The sequence below is a fragment of the Notechis scutatus genome, chromosome Z, assembly GCF_049901735.1.
Source record: "Notechis scutatus isolate UNSWTSFEM ecotype Mainland chromosome Z, rNotScu1.2, whole genome shotgun sequence".
Taxonomy (NCBI): Eukaryota; Metazoa; Chordata; class Lepidosauria; order Squamata; family Elapidae; genus Notechis; species Notechis scutatus.
Genome location: NC_142025.1, coordinates 38,671,017 through 38,697,384, shown reverse-complemented (window position 1 = coordinate 38,697,384; position 26,368 = coordinate 38,671,017). Strand labels below are relative to the sequence as shown.

At 34.7% G+C, this 26,368-nt stretch overlaps 1 protein-coding gene and 1 long non-coding RNA gene across 4 annotated transcripts in view; one reads left to right on the top strand and one right to left on the bottom strand.

Annotated features, from left to right (window-relative positions):
* Positions 1-26,368, top strand: part of LOC148128827 (uncharacterized) — a 156,631-nt gene that overhangs the window by 40,442 nt on the left and 89,821 nt on the right. The gene's annotated exons all lie outside the window — the stretch shown is intronic.
* Positions 1-26,368, bottom strand: part of ETV1 (ETS variant transcription factor 1) — a 138,875-nt gene that overhangs the window by 68,731 nt on the left and 43,776 nt on the right. For all 3 annotated transcript variants that reach the window (XR_015745904.1, XM_087946838.1, XM_087946839.1), the window contains 3 exons: positions 15,349-15,478; positions 11,207-11,395; positions 7,879-8,126 (listed from right to left, as the gene is read on the bottom strand). Coding sequence is in view for 2 of the 3 variants with exons in the window: in XM_087946838.1 (XP_087802964.1) it covers positions 7,879-8,126; positions 11,207-11,395; positions 15,349-15,478 (567 nt within the window). In the remaining variant the exon portion in view is untranslated. The remainder of the gene's footprint in view (positions 1-7,878; positions 8,127-11,206; positions 11,396-15,348; positions 15,479-26,368) is intronic.

Genomic DNA, 26,368 nt, shown 5'->3' with positions numbered 1-26,368 from the left:
ATCCATATGATGTATTTATAATCTATAAAGTTAATTGACTCTTGTTAAATCTGTTTCCTGGAAAAGTAGTTTGACAGCTGTTGCAGGCATCCTGTTGTCTCCTCTATTGTTTTACAGTGTAAAACAACATTGCTTTATATATGAATAGTAAATCTTAATTCTATAGAAAAATCTACTATATTTCAGAATAACATCAATAATTGCAGAATGGATTGGAAAATTCAAATCAGAATAAGCAATACTGAGGTTCAGAGATCTAAGGATATGAGGCATGCTTTAGGAACTTGGGCAAAAAACCCCTAAGATTTAAGAAAAAAGCAATGGAGAAAAATAAGATTACATTTTAAACTAATAGCAACTCCTCCACAAAACAACCTATATTTACAATTAAATTTGTATATAACTAATAATTGGCAACATGAATTTGCTCCTTAGACAACCGTCATTGACTCTTACAGGGGTGTTCCAGACAAAATTTCTGTCAAGTAATCTCCCTATTCCATTCATGGAGCAAATTTAAAAGTAATTATTGTTCAGTCCTTCCCCTTTAAAAATATTTATCTATGTAAAGTATTTGTAAGTTCCTTTTCCTATATTTGAACAGGGAGAACAGGGCCATATTAAAGCAGGATGCAAAACAAAACAAAACAAAAATAAATGATCTTTGTAAAATAACATTAAAAATTAAAATTAAGCATAACAGAAACATCAAATTATGGCAGATACAAAATACAAAATCCAGGCATCTTAGGAGGGAAAAAACTTAAGCCCAACCTCTCATCTGGCAAAAACCTTTAAATTCTAATCTAATTTGTCCACAGCCATTCCAAAAGAAACCAAAACACACACAAATAAAAGCTATAGTTTTCCTCCCTGAAATACACCAGATTGCTTTCTATAGCAAACTGCTGGTTTATTCTGGCACTGTCATGACATCCGGTTTTCAGAAAACGTATTAGGCAACAACAGCCTCCTTTAACAAATGGTTACTTGTTACAGAGGGTTGCAGAATCAAAAAGACATGTATGTTTGTAATGCAAAAAAAATCTGCAATCTACTGAATGCCTATTTTTATGTATTTATTTCAGTCATATGGCATTAGTTTTAAGTGATGTGTAGACTAGCTTGCTTTTTATAAAGAAGTGCACAAAATTGAGTGCACACACATACCATTTTTCACTCTCTTTTGTGATCTTTGGCTAGAAATACACACCAACATCTGTGCTTTAGCCTCTTCCTCCACCCTGTTCTCTGTCTATAAAAATTTTAAGTTCTGCAAACACTGCTGGACTATAGTGACATATTTGAATGGAATTCAGACCCACCAGTTCCTGTTTATGTTTCTGATTGGCTCATGTAGCCTTTTCATTCACTATACATTAGAAACATGCCAAGGCCACATAAATGGTGTCAAGTTACACACTGAGGAGGCCAACACACATTAATCATTGTTTCAAGTCAATGGGCAGGAGTAGCAGCTGATGGAACACTATACCCTTCAGCTTTGTATAAATGGACATTCCAGTGTATTTCTCCCATTGCTCTCCCCCGCCCCTTTCCCCCTTCAGCATCCATTTTATGAATGAAACTCCAGGCTCCATTCATATAAAAGCTTTGCTTACTGGATATAGTCTCTAGGGATCAGTCAGACTTGGGTAAGGCTGATGCGATTGGTTTAAGACAAGCTTCAGCCTTCCATTACTGATTGAAAATTCAGCTGATGTCCATTTGACCTGCATTAATGCACAAAGAGTAAATCCAGACTGTATTCTCAATTCTCAAATCAAATCATTAGCCAATGCCACTTACTGTAACTGTAGATTCAGAGGATATTTTATCTATTCCTTTGGGGGAGGAGAGAGAAAAAATAAAATCAAGAACAAGACAATCTTTTGAAGCTATTGCTACTGTGATGTGATGTATGAGATTATAATTATATAAAAATAGTTTTGACAACACTCATTTCAGTTTTTACATACTGAAATATATGGTAAAGATCAGAATGATATAGCTAGAAAATATTCTTTCAAAGGCAGGAAAATAATACATTCTTATGATATAGTACTCATTCTGACTTGTCTTTTAAATTAGTGCCTCCTAAACTTTTGGGCACTAGGAACCAGTTCTGTGAAGGTTTTTCTGCAGACCAGAGGGGGCATGGTTTTGTATACTACCTGCATCCTAGGGATGGGGCTTCGCTTGTTTGTGCAGCTCGGTTTCTTGGATGCCATGGCCTAGTGCCAGTCCAGACTGGGGGTTAGGGACCCCTGCTTTAAATTATTTGTCTCTTATACATTGGGCTGATCTAAATCAACCTTCGTAATGTAAGAAAAAACACAGAAAGCTATGGAAGTCCTAGGAACTCCATATATTCCCCTATATTACTTCCTTTTAGGTATTATAGGATCAAATGGTCTTCCAGTTTGAAACCTGAGACAAAACTTTATAGAATCCTAGAAACAATTCTTCTCTGGAACTTGTTTCAAAGTATTTTATACTGATTTAATCAAATACAGAAAGTACAGAATACACTATACCCATTTTTGTTTTTCCTTCATTCAAAAATATTTATAGATCTGTTTCCAACTTCTGAGGGTTTTCTTTTCCTTTGTTGAAAATAAAAAATATGCCTAGATTTTTGAAAATCTCTTCCCAATAATGTGACCTCCTTTCAAGAAAGAGTAACTCATGAGGTGCTAGGACCAAACGTATAACACCACTTTTATGCAAGGGAACTATTACTATTGTACAAGAATGGACAATTTGAAATTCTACGCTCCTCTTTGATGTGAACTCGACAAATTGCCAAATCATAATCTATAATTAAATAGACAGGAAAAGTATTGAAAAGATGGAGAACAGATTCTGTAACCGTATTTTATCTTTTTAAGCCACCCTCTTCTAGGACCAATGTGACTTATGCCAGTAAGATTTTTCAGATAATGGTCTCCTAGCCCCAAGGCTTTAAAAAAAAAAAAAGAATTTTGGTATGGCAGTGTGAGTTTGACAAAGCTCTCCAGGTAGAAAAGGTCAGATTAACCAACTATAACCACCATCTACTATAAGGGAAACCCCAATCTTTTTATATACAATTGTTATCCGATCAGTTGGATGTAGTTTCTTTGAATGAAGTAAGTTTTGTTATATTGTCTACAAAATTAGGAAGACTGCTCATTGATAACCCACCAACAATTTTTAGATATTATCTTGTTTCTTTCAATTTTTAATGCTTCTTATTTCTAATGTTAGTCTGTGATCATAATAAAAATTAAAAATTACTTCTACTTATGAAGAACTTGTTCATTTAAAAACTACTGTTTTAAATGAGTTATTTTCAGCTAAAGAATATGTAAACTACTAAAGTACAAACAATAAAAAGAACATAAATTTTATGGGAATTAGGGAAGAACTATCATTTAATTCTGAAATTAGTTTTTAAGAAAATGAAGAATAAATGAGATTAAAGTTTACCTTGGGCTAGCCCCAAATTTTAATAATGTAAAAACAATTTTTATTCGGTTTCTATTAGAGAAGTTAACTGAAAAAAGGCTCAAAATTAGTACGAGTTCCTAAAAATGGGTTGGGTGGGAGAGAAAAAGGAACCATTTCAAATATTCCTCAAGAAGGAAATGTGGTTACACAAAAAGTTTAGCAAATCTGCGAACATCCAAAAGCACATTAAAACAATCAAGTAAAGGAGGGGCAGATCAAATAACAAAGAGATCAAATCATCTGTGAGATAAAGTAAATGAGAGCTCAGAGCAAGCTGGAGTTAACAAAAGATGTTAAAAATAATGAAGAAGGCTTTCCTAAGCAAGATTTTTAAAAAAGGAACAGTACCATCTACTTATGGCAAAAATGAATAAAAAATACCTAATATAAAATATATATTCAACTCAAATTTTGGCCTACTCATTTCAAAAAACAATATGATGATATACTCCAAACTTAAATTAATTCAGACCAAATATTGCACTACAGACAAGGATGATATTTAGAATGTGGCCAAACATGAATCCATCACATATCGCTTTGGAAGAATAGGTGAAGCACCAGTTAACTGACACAGGGCAACTGTTGTCATATCTTAAGTAAAAGAAAATACAAGAGCCAGAAAACTAAAAACTAATCAATCTGTCATTGATGCCAAGGAAATTTATTTGCATCATAGTGATTGACCATAAAAGTAAAACAGCACTTATTAGAAATCATAATGGTTTTGTCAAAACAGCTGTTGTCAGATTAAATTTACTGGGAGTTTTTAAAAAACACTTTAGCAGATTGTGGGATTGCTTTTCTCACAGGCATTAGGTTATTAGTAGAACCTGACAGAGGGAAGTTTGTGAATGAATATAGTTAAGTTGCCTTAATTTTTATATTTTGTATTTATTGTGCTTGTACTTATGTTGTTTTTATTGTTCTCTGTTATGAATACCAAATTATTTGCTTAGCGGCTATATAAACTTCATAAATACATAATATAAGGGGTTCTCTCAATAAATTAAATTTTAAAAGTCATCCAAATGTGTTCCATCTAATCTGCTTCTAGAAGAATATAATGTTGGGGCTAATCTAGTGTCTCGTGGGAGACTATTTCTAAAAAAGGAGACTGATTTCTTAAAAGGGTAAATGCAATTTTTTGGACGAATCACCAGAAATATAGTTACCATATCAAAAGAAATAATAGTTCCATTGTTCCATTGTCTCACCTGGAATATTGCATCCATTTCAGATCACCATACTTTAACAAAGATTCAGAGAAACTGCAAATGGCATAGCAAATGACTGTATGGATAATCAAGGGGAGCAAACCTAAACCTTGTGAGGAAAACCTATTATTTTAAACAGAGATGAGAAAGTAGAAAATCTGCTAATGCTTTTGAAGTACCTAAAGGAATGCCGTACAGAAAAAAGCCAGGAACTTTTCTCTATTGCCACAGAAGATAGGGCACCCAAATAATGGTGTTATAGTCAAAAAGCAAAATTTTGGTTCCTAATGGGAGACCATTTTGACAATGAAGTAGATCCTTTGATGAATGTGTTCTGCAGAGGTTAAACAATAGCCATCCATTTAGAGATAATTTACATTGGTTTTCTGTGCCAAGCAAATTGAATTCAATAGTCTAGATGGCTTTCCGATGCTATGACTCTGTGACCTAGAATACTTCCCATTACAGAATTATGTGCACCTAGAAAGCGCCTATAAAAATAAGCACTCTAATAGAAACTACTATTTCATTTCGTAGTCTGAATTCTCCCCACAGCATGACTCCTAGGATGGGTGGAAAAAATAAAACATCTTCTACTGTGCTGACATTTCTATTTCTTCCATGTTCCATTATCTCAATGTTCTGCAATAGAAATTGCATACCTGCAATTACAACTAATTGATCTGCCATTTCCGATGTCATAATTAATGTCATGTTTTAATAGAGTTATAATCATTCCATAATAATGGTTTTCATTCAGCAAATTTCCAAAATGGGTAAGAATATGGAGCTCAATAGCAATAAGCAGTGTTGAGGCTCTTTCAAAACCTCCCAGAAGGAATATCTTACTATAATGATCTTGCAAAAGAGATTTAATTTTTTTATCTAGATAGTAAAGTAATATTATGCAAGCTCCTTTTCAGTGTGACTTATCCCTAAACATCCATAAACATAATAAAATCAATGATTCAATGGCAAAATGCATTATGCTTCCAAAAGGGTTATTTAAAGTACTCTTAGAGCAAAGATAAGGGAAAGGGTGACTTCTGCAGAACAAGACAAAGCACCATCAAACCATTGACTGTATTTTATGTTGGTACAGATGTGCCAACTTAAATGCAGGAATTTAGAACTATAAAAAGTACTCTAAGACCACAAATCAATTCTTCATGACTACTGGTTGTCCTGCTAGATCATTTTAAACTAATATTTTATCCTGCAGAAGCAGAGGCCAATTCCCAAAATTAAAAGAATGGATGGGAATAAGAAACAAAACTAAATTGATATTACATTTACCAAATTTATAAAGATGATAAGCATTCTTGCTTCCCACAAATGTATGGGCAATGAGACAGATCCATCTAACACAATGACTTCCTTCACAGCTCATTATTCAGAATGGGAAGTTAACATAACCAAAGTTTTAGCTACCCCACGAAACATCAATTTACCCTGAATCAGGTCAGGGGTCAGAAAGAGGATAGATAACTGACTGGGAATATGTACCAAAAATTCAGTCTGCTATTCCAGATAATTTTGCAGTGTGACATGGGCAAAGAACAGTAGAAATCCAGATTTTAGTATGAAGGCTCATGTTCTAAGTCTTGAAAGAGATTATCTGTTCTAGATAAGAAATATGTTAAGAGATCAGTAGCTAGTAGATCAATATATTAGCAATCCTGCTGTAATGATAAAATTAAAGGCAGATAATTCACTTGTCTGATATCCTTGTAGGAAAGACAAGTAGCATAAGACTTTGATGTTCATATACTGTTATCTAGGAGAGCAGTAGGATAAAAGAACTGCTTTAATTTATGCTTTGTAAGACTAGTTCAAAAGAGTCAATACTATTACAACCAAGAGTCAACAATTATGCTTAAGAAAAATATAAACTAATACTTTCTAAATGACCATAGGAAATAAAGGTTCATATATTATTTTACCAAATCTTTCAGAATGATAAGGAAGGGGCAAGATAAATCAGCTTCAGTTCAGATTATAAATACAAGAAATGGTAACCCTTCCTGCTAAAATATAAGAACAAGAACCTTGTTACCATATCAGCTAAATAGGCCAAGTAAGCATATTTGAGGGTATTAAATGGGAGTTCCTAAAACTGTATCTTTCTCCATTGATTCTCCTTTGAATCAATGGTAGCAAAATGTTTTCAAAAAGCTGAACACATTTTTGCAATTTCTTTCTCTCTGGGAGGAATAAAAATCCTACCAAATGCAAAAGGATATGATTAACAGGAATCAATAGAACCTCCACTACCACTTACTCAGCAATTCTTAAATGACTAACAACATGATAATCTTTTCAGTAAAAAAACAGGATTCTAGAAATAACAACTCTTCCAATGTCTGAAGATTGGGATAAATATCTTACAACCTCATCTGGCAACAACCAGAGAAATATAAATTACTGTCCTAGCTTAGCTTCTTACTAATTTCATTTAAAAGTACATATATTCAGAGTGTTTACTTCAAGGGGTCAAAAGTATTCCATTATACTGTAAAATATTATTAAAAATGAACTTGTGTCAATAAAAGGTTGGCTTATCAATTGGAAAGGATTTTACCAAACTCATGTGCTACATTCATCGTCGGTTTTTTCTGATACCCCAAGTTGAGATAAATAATAATTAGTTTTATTCATATTAAATAATTGTATTGATATGCAATTCTTTATGAGATAAAACTTTATTTCAATCATCAGTGTTTTGACTGATTCAGAGTTCTTCTACTGGATCGTTAATTAACATAAAAATATCAGTATTGATTCTAAAAATGGAAGGATGGTGATATCTAATGCTTGCAACAGGGGTTCTTAATTCATGCTGGGAAAGACCCTGAAATGAAATATTTGCACTAAGTTTCCAGTTCAGACTGTAGCATCTTGACATTATATAGATAAAAATCCATTTCAGATGACAAGATCATTTGAAAACAATGTTATTTTATTTAATGGTGGAAATCTTGTATGATAAAACCTGTATTTCATTAACAATCTAATGTGTAAAAGCAGAATGAACCTTACTAAGTTATCTAGTAAGGTTGACTCTAGTGAAGTTTTTCAGACTTAAATCTTTAAATCAAATCTTGTCAAATAAATAATATCATACTGAGAGAAAAATGAAGAAAAAATTTGAAAATTTTTTTGGGATTACCTGAGTCATATGCAAAATCTCGAGGTTCTTGTTTAATCATCAAAGGAGGAGGGAAACTCTGATTGACTGAATTGCCAACCATGGCATTGTGTTCATACACTGGATCATGGTACTCCTGTTTAAACCCTTGAGGTGGGAAAGGGATGTTTGGCTCAGACATCTGGCGTTGGTACATTGGACGTCCTTCCCGCAGCATGGTAGGCAAAGGAGGAAAGGAATTACAAGGTTCTGAGAGCTGACGGCGAAATCTAGGATAATAACACATAAAATGATTATTAATCTAATGATGGTGGAGACAGAGATACTGGAAAGAATGGATTGTGGTCAGGGTAGGATGGAAGATAAACTGTTACAACAGATGGCATGGGAAAAATGATAGTAAATTTTGGACATTAATTTTTCTCCTGGGAAAGAAACACAGATACAATTTTCTTCAGAATATAGCAAGAATCTAAGAGTATAGGCATCATCTTTCTATAAGAATTAGATAAAAATAGCTGCTCCTAGAGAAGGATTTCATGGTTGGCCCAGCCATAATAAACAGTTTTATTAAGCACCAATTAAGTATGCTCTTCTTTGCTCATTTGATATTAATAAAATAGCTAAAAGTAACAGAGAAATGAATGAAACAAGAAAACAATATTTCATATCACACAAGGAGAAAATAAAGTAACAAAAGACTGTATAGTGTTTAGCAAAAACTCTGATTTTGCAGTCATTCAGGTAGCAGATATTTAAATACTATTATTTATTTGGACTGATAATTTACATATAAATAGCATGTTCAGTATTCAAAACACTTCATTTAATGTGCCATAGAAAATTTAATGTATCAGTGAAGTATGGTTTGCCCAAACTAAACTAAGAAGGAATGCATAAAAAGGAGAAAATAACTAGATTCACAAAAATATTTATCATCCTTTTGCTGTTAAATACAAGTCAAGCCTTACCTGTTATGCCACCCAGCATTCATATAATTTCAATTTAGCTATTAGATACTTCCCCGGCCAACCAACCATGGAATTGGGACTCAAGAACACTTTGGACAATTGTACCGAATGAATAATCAAGATGGGACAGAGTGAGTGTGTGGGTGGGTGTGGAAAAAGGGAGGGAGGGAGGCAGAGAGAGAGAGAGAGGGAGAGGGAGGGAAGGAGGGAGAGGGAAGGAGAGTGCCATGTGTTTATACAAGTAGCTTTGATTTCTTTTGGTACTCAGTAAGGTAATTGGGCTTTTCACAAATAATAGAATACAATAGTATTGATTGTTTGCTTAAAAGACTTCTATCACTACCCATCTTACATGTGATTCTGGGCAATAACAACAATTTAATAATTTATTGAAGCTACAAATATACTGAGCCATGGTTCATCACATTTTGTAAACTTTTTGAGTTCTTTGTTCTGTCTGGAACCTAGATTTCTTTGGTACAGCGAGTCACAATCACTATGCAATTAAAAAAGAACTAGGTTTACCAATAAGCTCCTGCTGAAACATACATGAGGAATTTATGCCATACCTGCCTAGCACAAAAATAAAAAGTCAGCCTTTCATATTATATCTATGTAAATAAAATGCGTGTTAAAGCCCATGAAGTTCATTGGATTAACTTCCATGTCTGTTTCATTTTAGCAGATGAAATTGCAGGAGAACAAGCAATTTTTATTATCACAGTCTATTAGAAGGAACTAATAAGAAATACATTTATGGCTTAAAAGCCTGGAATTTATATGGTGATATAACTTCAGAATGAAAATGCAAATTCAAAGACCATCACCATCACCAAATTATCTGTGTCATTGTTTATATTGGGGAAATTTCATAAATAGTATGTCACAGTAGTGGGATTTAATTTTTTTTTTTTTTTTTACTACTAGTTCTGTGGGCATCGTTTGGTGGGCAGGGCAGGGGAAGGATACTGTAAAATCTCCAGTCAGAGGTGGTATTTGCCGGTTCTCTGAACTACTCAAAATTTCCACTACCAGTTTTCCAGAACTGGTCAGAACCTGCTGAATACCACCTCTGATATGTCAGTTGTGAGCCGATACATTACTATTATGGGAGTGGGGAAAAAACATATGGTATCAGATTAAAACTAAATTCTGGAATACATTCTGCTAAGGTTAGAATATAACCAATTGAATAAATTAGACTTGCTTTAACAATCATTATCAGAATTCAAATATAGCCATAACTAAATTTAAGCAAAATATATTGGTTTAATCTATGGATGCTTTGCCTTAGGAAATTCAAATTTAAGAAATAAGCAGGGTGATTCAGGGACGTAGCTGAAGCTTCAGTTTAGTATTTTAGCTTTTGTGGTTTTGCTAAGTCTAAAGTTATTTGAACATAGTTTGTTTTGGCTGTTTAACTTCCTTTTCCTAAGCTAGTGCATTTCAAAATGCTCAAAGGACTAAATAAAAAACAAAAAAGCCCACACCCTTTCAATGGATACTATGCAAATTATAAGAATAAAACAGCAATATTTATGTACAATTGATTTAATTAAATTCAAAACAACGAACAAACAGTGATTTGTAACCTTCATAAGAAATCCCCACCTATATAGCTATTTTTTTCCAGTCAAATAAATAGCATTTATCTGTATGGGATTTATAGAACATTGTCTACTTTATCCAAATACAGTAGAATTTTATGAGATGTTAACATCTATTCTATTGTTGCCATTAAAATACCATCCTTAAAAATCTTCAGATTGTCTAGTGCTAATGATTTCTCAATTGATTACTTGCAAAATATATAGTTTAGAGTTTTTAACTTTGTAGCACAGTCAACACAAAATTTAAAAAATGCTATATGTCTTATGTATTAAAATTGAGCATGTTCTGAAAATATCTTGGAAGGCATCCTTCAAGCTTCTCTGCTATTCATTAAAGAAAGCATAACTTTTATCATGCTTTGGCCTGGTCATGAAAAATGTGCTGTTTTTTGGTTTCTTAAAACAGTAGCAACTTTTTTTCAGGCTTAAAAAGAATTTTTTAAAACGCTGTTGTAATGAGCTAGCACAAAAATACTCTCTCAAATTTCTGCAGTCTAAAGAACCTTTTTTTGTGAAACATTTTTAAATGTATATAGGCTTACTATATATGCTGATAGACAACACATACTCAGAATATTTTACCTTTCCATGTATTGATTGTGGCTCTTGTCTCTTCATGTATGTGAATTCATTCATTCTCAAGGTTATAAATAAAATTAACTAAGGTGAATGATCCTGACATATTCAATAATAAACATAATATAAAGAAGTGGCAAGACAAACTTACTTGCAATGGAAAACAAACATAGGAAGAATTGATTCAGTTACCTGTGATCCATAGGAAAGTTATTGTCTGGGATGGGCTGGGATGGAGGCAAGTGAGTTGCAAAAATCCGGTCAGGTTTAGAACTCTGAACCGAGTTTGAAGATGCATGATGCAGTGGTGAAACTGGAGTGCTTGATGGAGTTGGTGGGTTAGAAGTCCTCATTCCCACTTGTGGTTTCTGATCATAGGCACTGTTTGTTAACAAGGAGAAATATAAATGGGCTTTTCAGATAGACTGATGGACTGATTGTAAATAATCAATGGATACTGATCTCAAATTCAGTTTCTAGCATATCCAAGTTAGACTTGACAACACACTCAAGACTGTATGCAATCTTATCTATATCTGATTCCCTTTATTGGTTTGTGGAGAATTCCGAGAGTTACAGTCCCAAAATATAGCTGAAGGCCCAATTTTAGGTAATGCTGATCCAAACAGACCAGATATATAATTTGAAGTTGAATTTTATTTCCCCATTTGCCTCTAGATTGTTTTAACCATGATTACATGGCTGCACCATAATGGCCGAGTTCACATATCTTGGAAAGTTCTGAATTACGGCTTACAAATGCAAAAACTAAGTTCACATTATGCACTTAGGCAACACCAAATACAGTATGGCATAAAGCACAGTATTTAATCAACTTCCTCTGGCCAATAACTAATGCTAATCTTGAACAATCTTGATTCTACATTACAATCTTAATCTTGATTCTACTAGATGATCAAAGCATAAATCATTCTCTATCCAGCATTATTTCCTAACCCAGTTAGGAAGTACTGGATATAATATGCATAACAAATACACACTGATTATTCTTTGTGCTTGTTAGATACATCTGCTATTTGTTTGGAGAGTTTGTTTTTCTTACTTTTTAAGAATATGTAGAACAAAATGCTTGCACCACAATTTTTACAAAGACGGCTTTGCAGCTTTATAAAGATTTTGGATCATGCAAGCTGATTTTACAAAAATGAACTTTTAAAGCTATAGAACATAAATAAAATGGTTAAAATCACAATTTAAAAAAAAGAAATATTCCAGAAAGCATAGAAGCAAAACTTTTACTAGATGATTAAAGTTTTACACAACAGATTCAAGTTTTTGCATTTCAAATAACTTACCACAGGACAGTGTAAAAAGTGATTCCCTATGCCAAAAAAGTCTTATTTCAAATCGCATCTTGTCAGTTTTCATGTTTATCAAATTTCTAGGTCATCCAATTTTAACATGGCCAGTATTAGGGAGAGAAGAATCATCAAAGATGCAAATTGGAATTTTTCAGGTATAGAACTGAGCTGTTCTAGGAGTAATTCTAAAGCCTGATAAGAATTAGAAACAAATATATTATCTTATCAGTAAGCTAGTCTTTCACTGGATCACTTTATAATATTGACTTAAGATGACCGGAAGATATAAGTTATGCTAAATGAATAATTCGAAGTCAGAGATTGTATTGTATGTTGCTTCATTGTTTGAAGTTGGGTTCATTTTTAAGTTTCATCAACCACTCAAGAGTTACCTTCAAAGTAAGATTTATTTTATCCTTATGCAAAAAACATGCCAGTAAGGTGACATCTTATGTTTTATTTGCAATGTTTCTATAGATGTGTGCATAAGTGTATGCATGTAATCTGAATTTCAAAAGAAACATATTTGATTGGATAAAATAAGTAAATCTGATAAGACTCCATATCCTTGAATGATGAAGGAAGTCCAGGAAATTTGGGGAATGGAGAAAAAGATTTCCCTTATATGAACCTAGGAGAAGGAACCTGTTATCTTCTAGATACAGCTGAACTACAATTTTCAGCATTTTTCCATATTGTTGACCACTGAGAAAGGGGTTCTGGAAAATCCAGAGAGAGGGCAGATAACCTATTCTCATTCAGGAGTCTGTTGCCATCTTAGAGTTGAAGCACCGTTATAATGTTAGAAGCATACAGTAAAACTAAAAAATAAAGTTATGCATATTGTAATGATGCTATTCTTTTCTTCAAAAAAGTCTTTGTTGCAGAGCGATTTGAACTCCCAAGAGTAAATACATAGCTGCAAAGCACTCTGTGGGATAAATAAAAAGGCAGACACTTTATACCCATCCTAATGCATCTGGATACCACTTATGGATCTTTCTTCCAAAGGAAGCATTCCTCATGCCCACTTTGATTTCTTTGTGGCAATGGGCTTAATTTTCCCAGGTTTCTACTATTGGAGACCATCACCATCAGATTGCTTTTGATACTATTACAGAGCATGTATACCAGCTGTTATGCTCTGTTGCATTTTTACACTTTCTTTGTCACTGGAAATTACAGAGATGAAATAAGATATCAATGAAAATGAATGGAGCCACAGTTCTACCTACAATGCAGAATGTGTGAAAAAAGCCGTTTCAAAGAAGAAAAACAGCATCTCCTTAAGGGAAGTGATAATGACCCACACTGGCTTGCAAATATTTTTATTTCAACTCCTATAATCCTATATCATTACACAACTTTAACAAGCTTTCAGATCATTGTCCACACTAACTGCACTCAGATGATTCATAATTTCACTTGTTTCACTATCATTTGAAACTGGGAAAAGGACCACTACCTGAAAAAGGATTAATTTCCCTTTTTGTTTGGCACTGCTCCTGTAACAGGTGCAAGCAAAGCCCCTGTTCTTGTTTCCAGAAAGGCAGGAATCCTCTTAATCATTTTCAATGGAAAATAAATAGGAGCTTGATCATGCATAGACAGTAACTACAAAGCTATGACAAACTACCGATTATGATAGCATAGCAGCCTGATGAAGCAGATAGTAATAATATATAGGTATCAGATGTCACTTAAAGTGGAGGTTGAATACTTACATAAAAATGTTCACTGGCTCTGGATTAGCTTGCAAACAATGTTATTCTGATTTATTATTCAAAAAAAAATTCAATATAGTTCTCTTATCCCTTTGTTCACACTGAAATAGATATGTTGAACATCTGAATCAGGAACTATAGTTTAATCTCAACATAAAGACAAGGAACCTATACCACTTTCATCATGTATGAGTCTCAATGGAAGGTTCCAGATTTAGTTACAATTATTTTCATGCAGCGGAGAGTGAGCAGTTGTAATCTGACTTTTCCAGAAATGTGCAACCATTCCTGTACACCCTGTTCAATCATCCCCACCTGGTGTCAATTGTCAATGGATAGATTCACATACAGATGGTTTGTTCATCATAATATGCAAACTAGAAATTTTGATATGATAATAGAGAAGAATAAACTAGTCTTCTGTTATGATAAAAAGCCATAGGCTTGTTGGCTGCATCTATTGGCAAAAGCAGTCAAGGAGTGGCAAGCAGAAACATTGCACCCCTAATTATAGAGGAATCACTATATTTCTCTTCTAAGCTATGTAAGGAATTCTGGGAGTTGAAGTCCAAACAGTTTTACAAGGTTAAGAAACCAAGACTGAGAAACACTGGTTTAATTGTTTTAATTTTTTTTTTAATATAAACAAAACAAAAAATCCAAGTGTTCATGCAGCCAATACTATTTCAAACCATAAAATTTATGAAAGAGAAACTCCTATATTAAGGGAAATAATTTAGCCTACTCTTTATTGAGATTCTCAGTCAACCAAGATCATGGTTGTCCCAAAGATGCTTTTTCAAAAGGACTTTTGGATCAGGAAAAAACAAAACCCAGTTTGCCTTTTGCAACAACTTAGCCTACTGTTTTCCCACTTTAGCTTATTTTCTTAGGAAAAATATACATGACAAGAATTTATTTCTCCACTTATGAGCTGGTAGATCAAATACAACTTTGCTACATTACAAGACCAGATAATCTCTTCCCAAGATCGAGAAAAAGTAGATTTTAATTGTTCCATTATTCTTGCTCAAAGCCTGTATTGTCATTATACATCATGTATACAACAAAATTGGTTTAGCCTCTACTGGTGCAGTGCAGTCCATACAAGAATACAAGACAACATGAGTAATATAAAGAATAATCCTTATACAAGTAGTTAGGGGGAAAATAGTCATATGTTTCCATATGTACGTCATATTCTATGTTTTTAAACTGTTCCATTACTGTATCACTATGATATTAAAGTTTCTACTGAAAGTATTTATGCAAAATTAAGTTACTTTACCTGACATTGTACAGGCACTTTTCTCCATAACTGAATTTGAATGGTTGTTCTTGACTGCAAGCTGAGCTGAGTTCAGAACATGGGCTGTGGGGTTCTTTCTTGATTTTCACTGAGAGACCATGAAAAGCCACTGTAAATATGAAAAAAAAACAGGATTAGAAATTATTTTCAAGTAGGTAATAGTTAAGAATAATGGAAACTGCAGTTCAACAATCTTTGGAGGTCCTCAGACTTCCCACCCTTGCTTAAGAATAAAATATGATGCCAAACGTTTAATATTTACAACTTTGACAGGAAATATGATTTAGATAAAGTCAAGGAGCTTCAGGACTAAAATTAATTATAAAAAAGAGCAAGCTAATTACATAATCAACATCAACAATGAAACTAGAAGTTAATATATATGCCACAGACTAGCACTTGATAGAACAGCCATCAAGGTGTTGGAAAAGATATTTAAATAGCAGGATGTGTCCATGCCTACAAAGATAAGAACTGTGCAAAACATGGTGTTCTCTGTGACATTCTATGGAAGCCAAAATAAGACTTTGGGGTAAAAGGACAGAAAGATATCCTTTTTTGAAGGATTTCTGACATTTTTTAAAATTTGGTATTAGACAAGATTGCAGAGAATATCACAGAGTGTCAAGAAAACAAACCAATAGGACATTAACCAAATCAACCCAGATATCTCACTTGAGGAACAAGTGACCAAGGTCAGATTATCCTATTTTGGATAAATTAAGATCTAACTTTCTAAAGAAAGCTTCAATAATGTGAAGAAAAGAAAAGAGATGACCAGCAGCAAGGTAGATGAACTCAGTTACAGTGGCAATGGCATGGTTGGAAGATCTGAAAGGCCAACTTAGAAACATATCTTAATGGAGAATATTTATGTAGTCACCATGGATTTGATGGCACATAATCAAAAATTAAACTATCAAACTTTCTTCCTGAAATCTACCATCAGTTATTTTTCTCTCCCAGAGCTGTTTTTCCCCGCTACAAAGTCAGATCTACACATGTACAAATGAAGTTTTCATACAAGGATGTGATAGCTATTGGTTGGCCACATCTCCATTAATTCTAGTTTGACACCTTCCAGCATTAATACAAAGTAGGGAAGATCCAGTGTACTTTGGGGCAGGTGCAAACCATTCCGTAGCAGTTAGGCTACAACAGACAAAGATTGCCTTCATACTCTTAGCCTCAACTGAGGTGAGAATCTAAAGCAGATGATCCCTCATAGATTAAATATGAAAACAACAGATTCATAGAGGAGATGGTCCCAAGACAGGAAGCCAAGCTATGCAAGGCTTAATAGATATTTACAAAAACTTTAAATTCCATACAGAAACTGATAAGCAGTCAATAGAATGCCCACAAGACTGGAGTTATTTTGCTGCAGCAACCCCCATTAACAGACAGCAGCTGCATTTTCTACCAACTGTGGTATCTGGGTGGTCTTCAAAGGCAATCTCAAGTTGTGTATATTACAGCAGCATAATTAAGAGGTGATGAGGGTGTGAGTCACCATCAGTGAAACAAACCTTAACCATTTGCATTTGCTTTTAATTAACTCGTGCCAAAAATACTGTAGTTTTCAGTATAAGATGCTTCAAAATAGTATTTTTAGTTATAAATTATATACATCTTCATTGAAATCCTAACTCAAAAATCATAATGAAATACCATCAACAGCTCTGCAGCCTCTTGCTAATTTAGTTTTCCAAACTGGGAAAACCTTTAGTGTTAATAAACTTCACAAATGTTCAACAGGGCATATTAATCAAGTTGAAGTTGCTTGAACAAAATTTGGTATTGAGGAACTGTTGCCAATTTAGAAATCTTTCAGACAAATCAGTTAGGCTAATAACTTGTTGGTAAGAAGGCATTATGTTTCCCAAACACCATGGCTGAAAATTATGAATGAGAAACATTACTGTTGTAGCATCATCTCCCACTTATAGACTATCTATTTGAATTTGGTTGAACTCTTGAACTACGCCTTTGGTCAAATTCAATATGACCCTTCTTAGAAACATGAGAACAGATACCCCATTTAAATTAATGATATCAAAGTTAAGACTGACTTTCAGAAATGATTGCACAGTTTCAACCTCTATTTCATTTGGAGATAAACTATTATGCAACACATGTAACTGATACGTTATAAACTGTCCTCTGAATAAATAAGAATTTGTAAAACAAAATAATATCTTGAATGTCTACTTTTTCTTGTTTTTTTAAGAATTTCTGATAGATAGATAGATAGATAGATAGATAGATAGATAGATAGATAGATAGATAGATAGATAGATAGATAGATAGATAGGAAAAAGCCCTACCTCTATCTATCAATCCATCCATCTATCATCTATCTATCTATCTATCTATCTATCTATCTATCTATCTATCTATCTATCTATCTATCTATCTATCTATCACTTTCATATAGCTGCACAACTCAACTAAAGTCACCCTGGGCAGAAAAAAACAGACTCTAACAAAAAAGCATAATACATAAACCAATTAACAATAATAAAGTAATAACATGGAAATTCAAGCAGAAATGTCACATTATCCCCAGAAGCCTAAGGATGTCTCCCTTATAGTATCCCATTCATTATCAAGTAATAGAAAAGCCTATTCATAATGACAAAAGCAATAACATGAAATTTGGAGGTACTGTTTTAAGGTTCTTCAGATGGCTTCAAATAGTCATTCCTACTAAGCACACTTCAGTCTGCAATTGCCTTTTCTGATGGACCATATAAACAAGTAGCAAAGTGCTTCTTCAAGATCTCTTAAAGTTGCATCTTTTTTTTGAAGTGTGAAACCTCAAGAAATTGTTCCCTCGCCCCTCCAAACAACAATTTGGGGGCATTATTCAAGAAATCAAAAGGAGAAATGAACATTTGTTTGCTTCCAAGAGACCTACTTCAATTTCCATTAAAAATTGAAAAACAAACATAAGCATGAAAATTTTCAGGTCCACCCTTCTGTTTTCAGATTCTCCTGCAACTCAATGAAAGGTCAAGAATTTTTAGTCCCAGAGTCCTCAATTGTATCTCTTCTAAAATATCTCTGCAATGTCCCATGTATTTGGGATATCTCTGCTAGATCCCATGTATTACTAAGCCAGGTTCTATTAATTATATTTCATGCTACTGATAGCATATCTTGACTTTGATCAAAATTTTCTAATCTGGCACATTATTTTTGTTTTGAAAAAGTGGGGTTTATATTCAGGTGCCTTTGATGTTTAAACGCTGGTCTTCCAGTACATCCGGAATCTATATCTTAGGCCCTTTTCCATTCTCGACTTGTTGGTTATGGTTTCTTTCTTAATCTATAATTAAGGAGCTATTTTCACAATTGTCTTTAAAATGAAAGAAACATACAGGCTTCCACAGCATCTTATGTGATATGTCCTAGTGTATCTCATCACAATATGAAGAGGCAGTAAAGCAACTAAAAACAGCTTATCAGCACACTGAAACAAGGCTTTTCAAATGCATTACATTCATTTTATACAATTTGCTTTTCTTTCCCAGATAGAATTGGTGCATGTAATGGACTATTAAGTACTAAATTATTTCTTATCAAATCACCATCAACGGGAGTCATGATCAACACTAATTAAATAACTTTTTCTGAACATGATGTCTGCCAGTTCTTCTACTACAAGATATATTTTCTTTTGCTTCTGATACAAGGATAGCAAGGTTCAAAATGCTAGGTTACTATGCTGGAGTTTTAATGAAAAGTCCATGCCATCTTTTTGTTAGAGTCTCAAGATATAACGTCTGAGATAGTAAAGTTAACTTTTTAATGTCAGGGTGAAACTCAAACCTGCTAAACCTGCTATAGATCTTTTTTCTATATCTGGTCAACATCTATCAGTGATCTGAGACTCGGGTGCTTGAGGGAGGCCAAATGTTCAATGATCAGTGCAAAAACTGGTAAGATTGGTTTAACTTTTGGTTCGTGCTTCTTGTGGCTGAAGCAAACAAGTTAGCTATTGTTTTCTTTTGGAAACATTATTAAAACAGGTGGGGATAGCATCTATCATCAGCATAGAAACATAAGCAACACACACAAATAGCCAATTTAATATATTATCCATGGAATACAGAGGCAGAAACTTTCATGAAATACTTAAAATTCCTTGTCAAGAACAATTCTAGATTTCAAGCAGATCTCCATAGAAAAAATAGTACAAACTACTCAAATAATCACTTCCGATTTAGCAATCTGAAAGATTACTTGGCTTGGCAAAATCTCATGTTCATACAGATTTCAGTGCTCACAGAACACAAATAACAGCTATATTTTTTCCTCTGGTTCCATTTCCTGATCTTCCTAAATCTTACAATACCATAATAAATTGGAAAATGGGTTAAAAGACCCAAATCTCAAGTAAGTTTTTCTGTATCTCTAATTTCTCTTGCTCAGCTTATACTTAAAAAAAGAAGTGAAAACATGTGAATAGAGCTTTTTAAGGTTTTGGAGATCTATTTGTACATGGATTATAAAAGCACTTGTTTTACATATAATAAATATCAGGTCACATAATATACAGTTCTGGAACACTTTGACTGGAAAATGTGTAGAACATACTGGCACTTTGGGACAGTATGTTTAGAAGAACAGTAAGGCAAGAATTAAAGTTTCTTACCAATAGCTGTGTTGTTTGTTTGTTTGTTTGTTTGTTTTAAGAAAAGCTGAGCTAAAAAGTAACAACAGTCCCAAAACTGAAACTCCTAAAAATCTGGCCTCTCCGATATTTGCTTATCACAGACTCTACCTCACTTCAGATTGTAGACGCGCAGCCTGTGAAACTCCTTTCTTCTCAAGAAACATTAAGTGCACCCCCACAACCAAAGCATATGAATCTGAATCATAAGACATCTAGAGATTCATGGGCCAAGCCTCAAAGAAAATATTGATGATAACGATTCAGAATAAAAAGTTGAGCAGTTTCTGGTGTTCTCAGTTAAAACACCTGCTTAAGTGTGATGAGCAAAAATGTAACCTTGAGATAAAAAGTACAATCTGAGCAAAGGGGAAAAAGTGAAATAGATGAAATGTGAATAGATAACATTATCCTATTGCAAAGCAACCCCTCACCCTTAAAAAAAATCAGATTGTGTCAAATCTTTGGAGCTAAATGATTATCCCCATATTCAAATATAGAAGAGACATGCACTGTCATTTGAAAGCGAAATGTCCCCAGCTGTAACTATGGCTTCATAACCCTATATACAAAGCACAACTTGTCAACAAAAGAAATTATATTTTTAAATACTCTCCTTTCAACCAGGAACAGCAGAAACACAAGATTTTCTCCAAAATGTATATTGGAAAGGATGCCTTGGCTGATTCTCATATATCTGAATAACAAGCTCAAAAGCATTTACCATGATGTCTTCGAAAAGTTTCACTCACTTTCAGCCCCACCAAGGAATTTTGGAAATGGTGTGGTATGGAGAGCCTTACAACAAGGTCATGTTTAAAGGGGCCCGTGCTTTTTTCACAAGGGCTTCCAAGGGCCAGCCATGGTCTTATTTCAGATCTCACTCTGTCTTGTAGATGATTCATGGATTTAGATGGCCTCAATTAACATGTAGCAAAATTCTACATCCAAAAGGGGCAGTGACTGATAAAAGTCACAGTATTGAAGATTCCTTAAACTCATCTACCTTCTCATGCATAAGACTCAACCAGCAAATGTTCAGATGCCTCATTGCTGCCTTTCAAAGATTCTTTTCCACTACATTTCCCCCCTGCCAAAGTCTCCCTCCCCTTCTTTCTCCAGCACACAAAAATCCATTACTAAACAGTCTAATCTCAGCTATCAGTGCAGAGTGCCTTTTAGGGAGCCATTAAACCATTTCTCTTGTTTACAGTGCCTGAAGAAAGATGTGAATTATGTCTGTGACAAAGTGGGTGATAACATTTCCAAACTCAGATCAAAATGCAAACTGAAATACATTTAAAGGACAAAGTCCCTGGGTGGAGGTTGGGGTTTCTTTTTTTGATGGGGGTGGAGGTTGTTTGTTTTGTTTTTGAGTTTGGGGTTTTGTTTGGAAATGTTCTTCACCTGTCCTGAGTTGGGCAAAATCTCTATAGAAATTATGTTTTCTGTTCCTTTTCCCCTTCAGATCTTGTAGGGAAGGGAAGGTAGAAGAGTGTGGCTCTTTTATTTGTTTACACAAGAATAAACATTTATTATCTCAACCATCTTTGGTTAGTATAACCCTAGCCCCTTACTCAAAAACATCACATGAATGCTTACATGGATCATTTTGACAGTGCTTCTAAGAAAATATAAAATATAAATACAATATTTCTGATGCAATGGCATGCATTAAAAAATTAAAAAGTAATGACTTCAACCATGTTTTTTAAAATCTCTTTCTTTTGCTACCTGCATCTCCTGTAACTTTGATTTATGCATATATAGACTTATCGGAGAGATTACAGACTTGATGGAAGGCTGCTATTCTTAGTTATACATGAAAAAAAAACCTGAAGCATGCTGAATATACAGCTGTGGTTACTTATATTCAGTATTCCTCAAGTGGCTCAGAAATTTAACATTTGAGATCTGCATGCATTCAGGTTGAATGATTGAAGATTTAAAAACTTAAGCACATGAGTCATTTCCCATCAACAACTCTGGCCAAGGGGCAAAGTACATAGTTCAGAAACAAAATGTCAAGCTACACATACAAGGCACTTTGTTAATGTTCTGGAAAACACAAAAGTCCCATGTGCTTCACTGCCCTTATACAAACTTTCTGATGAAATAAAATCCAGGAACTCAAAGAGTAAGTAGTGAGTTTGAATTAGAAAATCACTGAAATTTTCACCTTGCTTAATATGAAATTCTGCATAGGGTAGTTTTAAACAGAAATTCTAAGTTGCAGTGCTAAAAATCTTTAGGAATTGTACCCCATAATGTAAGACTCCTAACATACCAGTTCTCCCCATATAAGGTTCTGTTAAAAATCTAGTTTAAAGGAGAGCTATTTTAATGAACACTTAAACATTTCAGGGATTTTAACATCAAAAAATAATAAATTGAAGAAATTTCACACTGTAGCATAGAAATATGAACTGAAAGAATTTGATGGATTTGATTATGTGCCGTCAAATTGATATCAAGTTTTAGCAACTACACAAATTTTCTCTAGAAGGATTTGTTCCTAACTTGATCCCCCAGCTCTTCCAACAATGCACCATCACTACTATTCACATTGTTCTCTTTTTCCCCACTGTCCTTGCATCTTTTCCAGCACTATATTTCTTCAGAGAGCTGGTTCTTTAATTTGTCCAAAATATGATAAGTTAAGCCTGGTTAATTGTGCCTTGGATGAGAATTCTGAATTGATTAATTCTATGATCTATTTGACAGTTTTCTTGGCTAAATTGTCTTCTACAACAGCAAAGGTCAACAGCATTTATTTTTGCTATCAAGCCTCTCCAAAGTCCAACTTTGTCAAAGAATGACATAGAAAAAAATAATTGTCTGCATGATTGTTTCTTGTAGATAGAGCCATATCACACCACCTCAATATTTTTTCCAAGCAATATCTTCATTGCTATTTTACCAAAAGCTAGTTTTCAAAAAAAGATAAACTCCTTTAAATATCTTTATACTAAACAGAGTTAAATCTGGAATATGGTGCAATATGATATGATAAGAGACACTAATTTCAATGGTTTTAAAAGGAAACTGGCACATTTATGGCAGTGTTGGACTACTGTTGGCTGCCAGTCCCGATGACTGTTATCTGAAATTGCAGACAGCATGTTTTGAATACCAGCTGTTACAAAGAACAGTATAAGTGGAACATGGAAATTTACACTCCTGTAGTTAAATAGGATACTCAAGGAATGTATTCTTTACTAAATATGGTACTCAAGGAATGTATTCTTTACTGATTTTTGAAATGAGTTTTTTAATTCATTCTGTAAAAATATGCATTGATATGTTTGATATGAGTTAGATTTAATAATATATTAAAGAATGGAATTATTTTTATATTAATATTATTTGGATGCTTTTTTTATTTCAGTTTAGGTTCATTTTAATCATTACAATTGCTTATGGTGTTATCATCTCTAATATTGCTGTGGAACATTTTTGTTGGCCATAATGTATTTATTTGCCCATTCTGTGACAAAGAATGGATTATATGGGTTAATAGTTTGGTCTAACAGGTTTTTTCTTATGTTATATGTTCTTAATAGAATAAAAAGGAATAACTGCCAAATAAACCACCATTTATTAAAAAAATAGTGTTCCTTGAATTTGAGTCTTGGTGGATATATGACTATGTCCATATTGCATTTTTCTCAAAAATATAGAAATGGTTTGCCATTGCCTTCTTCCTGGATTGTTTTTAGCTTCCTAATCTAGCCCATAGGCATGGAGGTTCCCATTCAAGTAGTAAAATGTCTGATATACCATATAGATTATTTTTATAAATAATGTAATGGTCTCAAAAATAGACTACAACATGCAATTCATAAAATAGAAGTAACTGAATGAAGCCATAATAAAGGCAGTTGGTCTCACTCTTAAGTTTTAAGAATTTGAACCACAAGTTAACAATGTAGTTGTCTGAAAGGTTGAAGGTCATCTCTTATGAGCCTGGTAGTACAGTGGTTAGAATGCAGTATTACAAGCTAATTCTGCTAACTCCCAGCAGTTCAATTCAAAGTCGGTAAAATGAGGACCCAGATAGTGTCAATATGCTGACTCTGTAAACCACTTAGAGGCCTGCAAAGCACTGTGAAGTTGTATATAAGTCTAAACACAATCACTATTGCTATGAGACTCCTTAGAGAGTTATGGGAAGAAAGTGCTTCGAAGATCAATTTTTTGCTTTTCTTTTCTAAGGTTCAACTGTTACAAGAAATCCTCCATTCTATATGCATATGAACTAAGAAATATAAATATTTGTGGATAAGGGCATATAGCATGCATATAGTAGATCAGGGGTGTCAAACTCAAATTCATCGGGGGCCGCATCAGCAGTTTGGTCCCCATCAAAGGGCCGGTTGTATCTGTAGGTCTATGTGTCCAGTCTTTATTATCATAAATTAATGTCACTGCATTCAATTATTACTGTTTTTTGTAATAATGTAAGTAATAACTAGCTCTGAAAGCAGAAACATAGTCAGAATAATGACAAGTAGATATTCAAATGTACAATTATTGTACAATGTATTGAAAAATGTTTTTTGGTAACAAACATTAATTTTTTTTTAAACATACAAATATTGCCAAACACTGTTTATTAAACATATGGAAAACACAAGGCATTACCTTTTTTTTAACTTTACTGACTAGATGGCTGACATCGTTTTCCTAAGGTCAGTCCATCGATGTTTGGCGTTAGGTCTTGTGCTGTAGCAATCCGCAAAACAGCATGGAGGTTATCATCAGTGATGCGTGAACTTCGCTTTCAGGCTGCTGTTGGACTGCCCCCTTTTATAGTGCCCAGCCATCTGCCCCCTCCATTTACTTTACTTACCTTTTACTTCTTTCTTTCTTTTACTTCTTTCTTCTTGCTCCTCTCCGCGGCGTCCGCGCGCTCCTCTGATCCCTGGAGATGTCGGGCGGACGTCACGTGATGATGTCACGTCCGACACCCAGGGAGCAGTGTGGGGCAGGAAGAAGTTGGGCCAGGTCCCGGAAGGTAAGTTTTTTTTTTTTTTTAACTTGAGCCATTTTTAAAATGAATTTACTCCGTGCAGGCACGGAGTAAATTCATTGAAAAAAAAGGGGGGAGGCTGCAAGGCTGGCGGCGGCACCGCGGGCCATCAGACGAGGTCTGGCGGGCCGGATTTGGCCCGCGGGCCTTGTGTTTGACACCCCTGTAGTAGATGTATGAATGATTATCTTTTTTATTTGCATAATTATTAATTCACACCTTCTTCTAAAAGTGGTGATTATTTGGTCATAATGCATTTGCTTTTATATACAGTAAAGAAAAATTTATTTTCACACAAGAAATCAAAGACTAATTAGATAACTAGGAAAAAATAAGGGCTTTCTACATCCTAGGATGATTACATCCTAGAATGTGGGCCAGCCCACTAACTCTAATTATAAAAGAATGAAAGCAAAAGGAAACTAGCCAAATATGCAATGGATGATGGCATTTGGAAATATTTGGATGTATGGCAAAATTAGATATAAACGATCAGTAGCACTCTTAGAATCCCTAAGACGCCTAATCTGAATCTTTACTTCTATTTTCTCATCTAAAACATATGTTAATTTCTGATACCATAATTATACCAAACTGATGCTAAAGCTTCAACTGGTTCAAAATCAGTGGTGGTATTCAGCCGGTTCGCACCGGATTGGGCAAACCGCTAGGAAGAATTTGGTGTGGGTCGCCGAACCGGTAGTAACTTCTGGCTGGCTTCCCCACCAGCATGGCACCATCCCAGGCGGCGGGTGGGGACCTAGCACCGTCCCTGTCTGACTTGCTCAGGCGCCAGTGCTGCAGCTCCATCCCATGTGGCACTCATAGCCTAGCAAGGTTCCTCCCTAGTGCCCCCTCCAGCTTGTCTGGTAGTAGAAAGGAAGATGAGCCAGGGCTGACCCATCACCGCTCGGGTCCCCACCAGCCTCAATCTTGCCCCCTGCCTGGATTCTCCACAGCTTCTGGACCTTCCCTGCTAGGGTGGGTGAGGGGGGTGACCAGGGAGCATGATGCTATGCTGCCCCTTCCTCTCCCGCCCACCGATCTGCACTTTGGACGAGTGCAGGCAACCGCTGTAAGAATGCTGTGAGCAAGCCCTAATGCTGGTGGGTGGAACTGGGAAGGAAGATCCACATCAGGTTTGCTGCGATCAGCCAAAGGGCTGCTTGGGGGGGCATGGCGAGGCGAGGCTGCCTTTTGGGCCCAGCTTTGGCTTCTATGGGGCCTTCCAAGTGGGAAGCCTGAGAGAAAATGCCTCTCCCAATGGTCATTTGCTTGCCCATCCGGGG